The sequence below is a fragment of the Microcaecilia unicolor genome, chromosome 3, assembly GCF_901765095.1.
Source record: "Microcaecilia unicolor chromosome 3, aMicUni1.1, whole genome shotgun sequence".
In the NCBI taxonomy this organism is placed as follows: domain Eukaryota; kingdom Metazoa; phylum Chordata; class Amphibia; order Gymnophiona; family Siphonopidae; genus Microcaecilia; species Microcaecilia unicolor.
The window spans coordinates 267,237,412-267,248,272 of NC_044033.1; the positions used below are offsets into that span (position 1 = coordinate 267,237,412).

The 10,861-nt window shown below is 43.8% G+C and overlaps 1 protein-coding gene across 2 annotated transcripts in view; it reads left to right on the forward strand.

Annotated features, from left to right (window-relative positions):
* GPR137B (G protein-coupled receptor 137B) overlaps positions 1-10,574 on the forward strand; it is a 75,182-nt gene extending 64,608 nt beyond the window's left edge. For both annotated transcript variants that reach the window (XM_030198075.1, XM_030198074.1), the window contains 3 exons: positions 4,063-4,191; positions 6,639-6,763; positions 10,170-10,574. In XM_030198075.1, coding sequence (XP_030053935.1) covers positions 4,063-4,191; positions 6,639-6,763; positions 10,170-10,284 — 369 coding nt within the window. In that variant the 3' untranslated portion in view covers positions 10,285-10,574. The remainder of the gene's footprint in view (positions 1-4,062; positions 4,192-6,638; positions 6,764-10,169) is intronic.
* Positions 10,575-10,861: the final 287 nt, after the last annotated feature.

Genomic DNA, 10,861 nt, shown 5'->3' on the forward strand with positions numbered 1-10,861 from the left:
TACGCCTAAGACAGTAAAGAGACTGTCCTCTGGCCATTTACCACCACACACAAGATAGTCCTCCTGATGGGATGCTGTTACTCTTCTAGCATCCCCAACAGAGTAATTCAGCCAGAAGATAGTATTTGTTCCCTCCCCCTCTTGTTATCTAAATCCTCAACTGTTGGACCAGCATAAAGTTGTTGATAATATGTTTTAAATACTTCAACTATCTCCTTATTCGTTCACACCAAAGTACCCTCCCCTCTATCTATCGGCCGTATCAACTGCAGACCCGATTTCCTTTGTACCAAATTGGCTAACAATTTACCTTGCTTGTTGCCATGCAAGAAAAGTTTGTTTTTATAATAAAGTAGAGATTTTACTGTTCGTTCATGTAGCAACTCATTAAGCGCAGTCTGCGTAGCTAACAATTGTGTCTGCTGTTGTGCAGTTGGCTTACTTCCGAGCTCTTTCTGTTCCTCTTTCACCTGATGCTGTAGCCGAAGAATCTCCTTATCTCTAGCCTTTTTCTTGAAGCTCGTATAAGCTATTATTGACCCCCTTAACACTGCTTTCGCGACCTCCCAGTACAACACCGGGTCTTCCCGATGCACCCAATCATTATTTGATAATCTTCCCTCTGTTGAGCTATATACTGTAGAAAAGTTGCATCCCAGTACAGGGAAGTAGGAAACCTCCAGTGGTATGAGTGTTCCGCCTGGGGTCCTACCGACACTACACACCAAACCATCGCATGGTCAGAAATTTCATAGGGTCCTTTGTCTACATCCTGAACCTTCCCAAAAATAGTTTCTGATAAAAGCCAATAATCTATTCTGGATTGGGAGGCATGAGCTCTTGACAAATGCATGTAGTCCCACTCCCCTGGGTGAAGTGTCCTCCAAATATCTAATAGGTCCAGGGCCGAACAAAGCAGTGAAATCCCTCGTGGCAGCCGCTTCCCTTTTGACCCAGAACCAGAAGAACTATCAAGCTCTGGGTCATGGACTATATTGAAATCTCCTCCCATGATGACCGGGACACCCTGCTGCTGAGCAATAATGCGGATTAGTGACTCAGAGAAACTTTTTTCATAAACATTAGGGGCATAAACATTACATAACAATAGCTGTTGTTTATTTATAGTAACCAGAGTAATAAGATATCTGCCGGAAGCCTCCCTCCAGCATCTCCGAATTTGTACATCCAGTGTTTTCCAAAAAAGTATCACAAACCCAACCTTGCACTCTTTTGCCGGAGCTTCTAGCAATTCCCCAACCCACCAATTCTTAAATTTCCCATGCTCTGAGGTAGACAAATGAGTTTCTTGTAAAAAAAAAAAAAAGAGTGAGTTCTGGGGTTTCATTAAGAGCTCAGTTAATTATTTTACAAGCTGTTTTGGGGTTATTTGGAAAGAATGTTGGGGGTCCCAATTTTCCGGATACCGTGTATTTACTTTCCACATCAGTGCAGAAAATAGTTTTGTCTCCAAGTATGTAAATGAGATCTAAATTCATGTATGAAGAAATATGACTAACTAATACTTCCTATTACAGATTGTAGAAGTCTAATAATGCACCTGCTAAAGGTAAGATGCTTCCTGGTTCCAGTGTTGCTCCTTCTTGTATCCCAGTGCTTCTCAACCCTGTCCCAGAGGCCCACTTACTTAGTTGGATTTTCATGATTATCACAATTAATATACATGAGCTAAATAAATTTCCATATATGTACATTTGCAGAGACCCATTTTCCCCTGGATTCTATATAGCGCAGAGATCCGTGCTGAGATCCAAGCATATTTTGTAACAATGTGCTTGATTGGCTTAACAAGCTAATCAGCATTGATAACAGCACTTAACAAGCAATAATGAGCACTATTTGGCAATAATTAGAATTTACATGCACAACTTGCTAAGCATATTCTGTAATGCAGTGTGCCCAAGTTCTAACACGTGCAGCCAAAAAGGGGCATGGTTATAGGCGAGGAAATGGGCATTTCGTGGGCGTTACAAAATTTAAGCGCACAGTTATAGAATATGGCCGAGTGCGCCTAAATCTACATGCTGGGATTTCCACCATGTTTTCATTGGTGTAAATGGATGAGTGTAATTGTAGGCGCTGGGATATCAACTAAGCATAATTCTATACAGTGGGGGAAATAAGTATTTGATCCCTTGCTGATTTTGTAAGTTTGCCCACTGACAAAGACATGAGCAGCCCATAATTGAAGGGTAGGTTATTGGTAACAGTGAGAGATAGCACATCACAAATTAAATCCGGAAAATCACATTGTGGAAAGTATATGAATTTATTTGCATTCTGCAGAGGGAAATAAGTATTTAATCCCTCTGGCAAACAAGACCTAATACTTGGTGGCAAAACCCTTGTTGGCAAGCACAGCGGTCAGACGTCTTCTGTAGTTGATGATGAGGTTTGCACACATGTCAGGAGGAATTTTGGTCCACTCCTCTTTGCAGATCATCTCTAAATCATTAAGAGTTCTGGGCTGTCGCTTGGCAACTCGCAGCTTCAGCTCCCTCCATAAGTTTTCAATGGGATTAAGGTCTGGTGACTGGCTAGGCCACTCCATGACCCTAATGTGCTTCTTCCTGAGCCACTCCTTTGTTGCCTTGGCTGTATGTTTTGGGTCATTGTCGTGCTGGAAGACCCAGCCACGACCCATTTTTAAGGCCCTGGCGGAGGGAAGGAGGTTGTCACTCAGAATTGTACGGTACATGGCCCCATCCATTCTCCCATTGATGCGGTGAAGTAGTCCTGTGCCCTTAGCAGAGAAACACCCCCAAAACATAACATTTCCACCTCCATGCTTGACAGTGGGGACGGTGTTCTTTGGGTCATAGGCAGCATTTCTCTTCCTCCAAACACGGCGAGTTGAGTTCATGCCAAAGAGCTCAATTTTTGTCTCATCTGACCACAGCACCTTCTCCCAATCACTCTCGGCATCATCCAGGTGTTCACTGGCAAACTTCAGACGGGCCGTCACATGTGCCTTCCGGAGCAGGGGGACCTTGCGGGCACTGCAGGATTGCAATCCGTTATGTCGTAATGTGTTACCAATGGTTTTCGTGGTGACAGTGGTCCCAGCTGCCTTGAGATCATTGACAAGTTCCCCCCTTGTAGTTGTAGGCTGATTTCTAACCTTCCTCATGATCAAGGATACCCCACGAGGTGAGATTTTGCGTGGAGCCCCAGATCTTTGTCGATTGACAGTCATTTTGTACTTCTTCCATTTTCTTACTATGGCACCAACAGTTGTCTCCTTCTCGCCCAGCGTCTTACTGATGGTTTTGTAGCCCATTCCAGCCTTGTGCAGGTGTATGATCTTGTCCCTGACATCCTTAGACAGCTCCTTGCTCTTGGCCATTTTGTAGAGGTTAGAGTCTGACTGATTCACTGAGTCTGTGGACAGGTGTCTTTCATACAGGTGACCATTGCCGACAGCTGTCTGTCATGCAGGTAACGAGTTGATTTGGAGCATCTACCTGGTCTGTAGGGGCCAGATCTCTTACTGGTTGGTGGGGGATCAAATACTTATTTCCCTCTGCAGAATGCAAATAAATTCATATACTTTCCACAATGTGATTTTCCGGATTTAATTTGTGATGTGCTATCTCTCACTGTTACCAATAACCTACCCTTCAATTATGGGCTGCTCATGTCTTTGTCAGTGGGCAAACTTATAAAATCAGCAAGGGATCAAATACTTATTTCCCCCACTGTATACTACACCTGAATGTAGGCATTACTTAATAGAATATGCTTAGGCGACAATGTTTTGCACATGGATTTTTTAGGTGCCCATATATAGAATCCCCCCCTATATGCAGAGCTGTGTCATGCACATTCATTGTGGTGATCCTGCAATCTTGACTGGCTAGGTGCTCCAGGAAAGGGTTGAGAAGCAGTAGTATAGTGGGTATGAAAGAACAGGAAAATCCACAAAACCAAATAGACTCTGAATTAATTTCACTTTAATTGTGTGTTTTCTCTTCCATACACATCTCAAGAACCTGGCTTCCCTTCTAGTTATTAAGTCTCCTCTCTTTGCTGTCCCAACAGGCTGACTTGAAGTGTAAACTGGGGGATGCCGGATATGTTGTTTTCGGCGTGATCCTTTTTGTCTGGGAGCTCCTGCCCACCAGCTTGGTGGTGTTCTTCTTCCGCGTTCGAAACCCTGTGCAAGATATGGTACGTGCAATACAATGCAAATACCTTAATTTCCAAGCAGCAGAAGGATGATAGTGAAATGTTCAGCATCGAAGGAGGTTTCCTTTATCATTTCTGATTCAAAGTCAGAATTAAGGAGCAGTGGTCATGTACTAAACAAAGAAACAGTGCACTGAAAAGCTGCAAAGGCTGGTGTTTATAAGAAAAGATAACTACACATTAGTCTAATGATCTTTTTTCAAACATCTTTTTCTCACGATGTTCCATGTGAAATTTTGATACATGCTCATTTGCATATGTAGCAAACTTTTACATGGAAACACCATTACATGAATACCTATATGCTTAGAAATATATTGTTTACATACATATAAATATACTGTATTTATCAAAGGATATGGATGTTTGCAATCATTGTAAAGAAGGTTGAACCCATAAGACTCGTGTTTTGAAAAGTAGCCTTTTTCGTCTGTGTCTTAAGTTTAAATGGGAGAATTTTAGCACCAAGACTGGATGCTGAAAATTTGTCAGTTAGGGGTTGATATTCAGACGGTGGCAGTCAACATTTTTTCTGACCTCCACCAGCTTTATTCCTGAATATTCAGTGCTGGGCCATGTCCGGGCATCAGCATTGCTTATGTGGGCAATATTCAGCACTTAACCAGCCACGATGAACTGCATAAAGACTGGACTGAGTTTCATGTGTTCCTATTTGTGTGGTTATGTTTATTTATTTATTTGTACATTTGTTTATTGTTTTGGATTTATTAACTGCCTTTATAAACAGATTCACCCAAGGCGGTGTACAGCAGGTACAGTTTAACATAAAACTTACAATTTTGTTAACAGCATAACAATAGTAAAATAACCAAGAATAGACATAAATACAATAAATGAGGTAAACTTGAAAAAGGTAAATTGAAACCTAATAATAGAACTATCGTGAAACAGTATCAAAAATATACACATTTAACAGCACTGGAATTCAAATACCAGAGATATAATACAATGTTAGCATAATACTAATGAAACAATCAACTAACATAGATATGATGCTAAAGATTTTCTGCAGTACGGCTTACTTACCATATAGCAGAGGGGCCAAGGGCAGATATATGATGGGAACAAGATGCGCGGTACAGAGTCTGTTGGGATAATTTGATGGTTAGCTAAACTCAAGGCAAGTTCTTTGTATAGTTAAGCAAGAGATAAGGAGCTGATCTAAGTTACAGTGTGTGTAGCAAGCTAGTCCAGGTACAGAATGAGTATAGTCAGTCACTCCATGTATTAAAGGCTTGGGAGAAGAGCCAGGATTTCACCTGCATGGTGAAACATTTGATATATTGTGCTGCAAAATTGATCCTAGTCAGGCAACTAAGCGGGTTCATAAAACCAAAATAAAACTCCTTGACAAAGCTGATGCAGGGGCAGAAGGGGGGGGGGGGATGGTAAACCAAGGAAGGGAATGGGAAGGAGGGCAGGGCAACGAAGAGAGGAGAAAATGATGGGAAGTTAGGGGGAGGAGGAGGGCAAACAGGGTGCAGGTAAAGAAGGGGAAAACAGACAAGAGAGAATGAGATGCTTCAGACATAGAATCAAAAGAATCTGAAAAAAGGGAGGACTTTAGCCGGTACATAAGTATTGCCATACTGGGAAAGACCAAAGGTCCATCAAGCACAGCATCCTGTTTCCAACAGTGGCCAATCCAGGTCACAAATGCACGGCAAGATCCCCAAAATGTACAAAACATTTTATACTGCTTTTCCCCAAGTCCATTTAATAACGCTCTATGGACTTTTCTTTTAGGAAGCCATCCAAACCATTTTTAAACTCCGCTAAGCTAACCGCCTTTACCACATTCTCTGGCAACAAATTCCAGAGTTTAATTACACATTGAGTAAATGCTGATTCTGCCCCAGATTGTCCACAAGGTAGGGCACAATTGCTAACCGGGCATGTTCAGTAGCACTATCCAGTTAAGTGCCACTAAATATGCTCAGTTTGGCCCGGACAAGTGATTGAAACAGCCAGGAGCCGTCTTTGGCCATTTAAATTGTTTTGAATATCAACCCCTTAGGAAATTTCCTTCAGTCTTTATGGGTTTAATATGTACGCAATATTTTGTGTATTTCTGCAGCTGTAGCTGTTTGAAAATTTAGACCAGTGTAGCAGTAAAAGCCTGCCTGAAGGAAAAGTTGGGATGCTAAGTAAACTGTATTGGGGGTGGGGTGGCGGTTTGAGTTGGCGTAAGCCACCAGTCTTATATCCCATTTTCTTCAAATGTGTAAAGGAATGTATCTTGATTTCATTATATCTGTGGTTTGGGACATGTAGCTTCAGTTACTGGTAGTTGTCTAGAGGTAAAATCATCCCTTCCAGACAGCATCACTTAAAAATAGGTGTATAGAAGCAATAACAAATGTGAATAATTAAACTGCTGATTTGTGTGTGGGGGGGTCTTTTTGCAGACCAACACAGGGATGATACCCAGTCATGGATTTGGTCATAGGTCTTATTTCTTTGACAATCCTCGACGGTATGACAGTGATGACGATCTGGCCTGGAACGCTGCTTCTCAAAGTATACAAAACAGGTAAGAAACATGAAAAGAGATTATCTTAATACAGACTGGCTGACCAGGCTTATTTCTGCTCTGGAGTAAATCTGTTGGGGGTAGATGTCTTGAGGGGGCAAATTAAGCTGTGAGCGAGTTGCCATTTTCAAGGCCCTTCAGAATAGCTTTGAAATCATATAAACAGTGACACAAAAGTTGGGAAAATCTAGTAACTGGCAGCTATTTGCCTCCTGAAGGTAAATGTCAGGAAAGGTAACAATGATTGCCCTTAGATCTGAGTCTGCCATCCATCCGTAGACCTGTTAGTTTCCCTATTGTTTGAGCACAGCTTGGGGATTTTTGCTGTTATGCAGTGGCGTAGCTAGGGGGGGATGCGGGAGAGGCGGTCCACCCCGGGTGTCAGCTTGGGGGGGGGGGGTGTACTCTCTGCCAGCTCCCCCCCTCGGCGCATCGACACCCCCCCCCCCAGACCAGCTCCCGCATACTACCTTTAAAAAGAATATCGGAATGCGCCTGCCCTGCACGTAAAAGAAATGTGGACCGTCGGGCCTTCCCTCGCTCTATCTGTCCCGCCCTCCGCCGACGCAACTTCCTATTTCCGCAAGGGCGGGACAGACAGAGCGAGAGAAGGCCCGATGAGACGGTCCACATTTCTTTTACGTGCAGGGCAGGCGCGAGGGGCTGCGCCTCGCCTCGGATTCCGACATTCTTTTTAAAGGTAGGGTGCGGGAGCTGGTTGGGGGGGAGGGGGGTGTCGATGCGTCGAGGGGGGGGGATGTCATCGTGCTGCACCCGGGGGGGGGGTGCAACGGCGAACCGCCCCGGGTGGCAGCCCCCCCCCCCCCGCTACGCCACTACTGTTATGATAGCACTGAGACCTTCTTGATGCCTGTGAGATAAGGGTGGGCAGGCATGTTTGATCTTTTAGATAATGAAGCGTGAACTGGATTGTCCTGAACTGGTTTAGGGGATTTTTATCTAATAGATTAATAAGGGTAAAGTTTGCAAATAAGTTTTCACAATCTAATTTTCCTGCTTTAGTTATCCTACTTTGGGGTTACAATTAATTATATGTATGTATTTGCACATTTTGTACATTTATTTGGAGGTTTTTTGACCAATGATTGACTCGTGTGAGGTAGATTCTCTCTCAGACTTGAGTGTTGAACTACCACTAAGGTCTTTTTCCTTCTTATTTAGGTAGAAGTTTGTAGAATACATTTCAGTTTGCTCATTCTGGTAAGACAAGTTTAAACTCAAGACATCAGAGAAATAACTGTTTACAGGAGTGAAGGAGTGGCCTAGTGGTTAGAGCACCAGTCTTGCAATCCAGAGGTGGCCAGTTCAAATCCCGCTGCTGCTCCTTGTGATCTTGGGCAAGTCATTGTAACCCTCCATTGCCTCAGATACAAACTTAGATTGTGAGCCCTCCAGGGACAGAGAAATATCCAGAGTACCTGAATGTAACTCACCTTGAGCTACTACTGAAAAAGGTGTGAGCAAAATCCAAATAAATAAATAAAATACAATTTTAGTGGCTTTTTCCGCATTCAGCTTTGAGCACATTACCTGCAGAAAGCTATGGTGGCAATTCTATAAATTAGTGCCATGAATTAGGTGTCACAAAAAAGCTGTATGTAGCGCCAGTTTTCTAATGGCACTTAGGCGCACCTAAGCTGTTATAGAATACATGCGTTAAGACAGCATTCGCGCACCAAAATATAAGTGTAGCCACCTATGTCAAATCAATAGCAAGTCGATATGGGCACACCTAAATGTGCCACCCCATGCGTGCAGCTATTATTCTGTAGGTTGTGTGTATCGCCAGGTGAAACGCCTATGACACACTCATACTCCACCCATGCAGTTGTACGCTAAGGGGTCCTTTTATTAAGCTGTGGTAAGCACTAATACGTGCTTATTGCAGCTTAAATTTTCTTACCACGGGGTGCACTCAGGCATCCCATGCTGAGTTTCAAATGTGCGCACACTACCTACATTATGCTTTTTAATTTTTTTGGCCAAGGAAACATGTTGGGGGCGAGGGAGCATTTCTGCGCTAATCAGTTCAATGTGCTGATTAGTACATGAGCCCTACAAAATAGATGGTGGTAAGGGCTCCCGTGCTAATTTTTGTTAATGGCCATGCGTTAGAAATGGCCTTAACATGCGGGAAGGAACCGCATAAGGGCATGCTAAGCGCTGTTCCCTGTAAGCTGAGCAGGAGTCCTCCACCTACTGTCTTGCCAGTGGGGGGTGCTGTTGCAGGATCACATTTTCAATAGTGAGGGATAGGTAAACTCTGCAGGACTCCAATCAAAACACAATATAGAGACATCTGGGGGAGAGCACTCAAAATACTCTCACCACCGGACCCAGCAATGGGTACTTAAAGGGGTCTGCATGTAATAGGGTAGGAGCAACCTTTGGGGGAAGGGAGGGTAGGGAGATGGGAGGGGAGAGGGTATAAATGGGGGAAAAAAAGATATGAAGATCAGAATGGTGAAGAGAAGGACATTTCTGTGTTACTGTATTGTTCTGTTACAGACTTGAAGTTGAGTGGTTTTTGTTCACAATTGATTGTCTCTGTCTTCATGCAATAATAAAAATATTTTTTTAAAAAACCAACACAATATTGAAGCACTGCCCCCCCCCCCCCCAGTGGCAGCAACGCAGTTGGAGGACTCCTCAGCTTAGAGGGAACAGTGGTGCTTAGGCCAGTGCCGTAGCGAGGGCGGCTGACACCCGGGGCGGGTCGCCGCTGCACACCCCCTCCCCCCCGGGTGCAGCACGGCGCCCCCCCTCGGTGTGTATCCCCCCCCCCTCAGAGTGCATTCTTACTTCAATTAGGAAGCAAGGGGCGGGCGAGAGGGCCGATCCGCCTCCGAGTGCACGTCACTGGGAGCTGCATCGGCTCTGCTGGTTCCTTGCTCTCTCTGCCCCGGAACAGGAAGTAACCTGTTCCGGGGCAGAGGGAGCAGGGAACCAGCGGAGCCGACACCCCCCCCCCCCCCCCCCCCCAGCGGCGTGCACCCAGGACGGACCGCCCCACTGCCCCCCCTTCCTATGCCACTGGCTTAGGCCACTTTCTACCACAACTTTGTAAAAGGAGCCCTACGAAACTTGAGTGCACATTTTAAAGAATAGTGCCTAGTGCTCATGCATATAACTGCCAATTACTGGCACCGATCACACATGTAAGTGCTATTAGTCTATAAATAAATATGTGTGCGTTACTGCTGCCATTATGGATAAAATAACTGTATAACTTTAGGTACTGGCCACGCCACTGAATATTGATCTCCAGGTAATTATTTGCAAGTGAAACTGTACTACTGCATGTTATATGACTAAATAAAAAAGATATAAAAAAAACGCAATAGCAACAACTTAATTTTTGTTCTTTTTCATCCCCCCATTTTAGTTTTGCTCCTGAGTGCAACAGTGGGGGAAGCCAGGCTAACAGTTTCTTGGCGTATGTAGGATCTGCGCAGCACGATTCTTCTGCATTTCTTCCGTATGCTCCAGTCCCTCCATAACTGGAATAACTTGCAGTGGGACTAGACATTCCATATAGCTCTTGATTCTTCTTGAAGAGACATGCAATAGGACTGTTTCAATGGGCACCATGTATTATTAACAACCTTGTATGTATTTTCAATATAGCTTGTAGTCAGCATTTGAACTGGGCACAGGAGGCTAAGTGCTCATACGCCCAGAGGATGAATTTACATAATTGCTCTACTTTCAGATGAAAAATACTAGTATTGGGCATCAGCGGATGCCAGATCAAAAAAAAAAAAAAGGATTGTTCTGAAACTGTGCCAGGTAAGAACAGATTCCTGAGAATGTTTGTTTGTTTTTTTATAATATGCAATATCTTGCACAAGAATATTTTTAAAGGTAGCAATTCACGTTACTTCTGTCTTATTACAGAGATAGGGAGTTTCAGGAAACAGCTGTTTGAGAATGTTTGCTCAACTTTTTGCCGAATGATTTGTATTGCTGTTTGTGTGAGGGTGGTGCAGCGTAGACTATCCAGGGATGGTTGCGAGTTGATGGGCATCTGTTCTGTTACTATAGAGCGCTGTACTGTAGTTTGGTGTCTGACTTTCT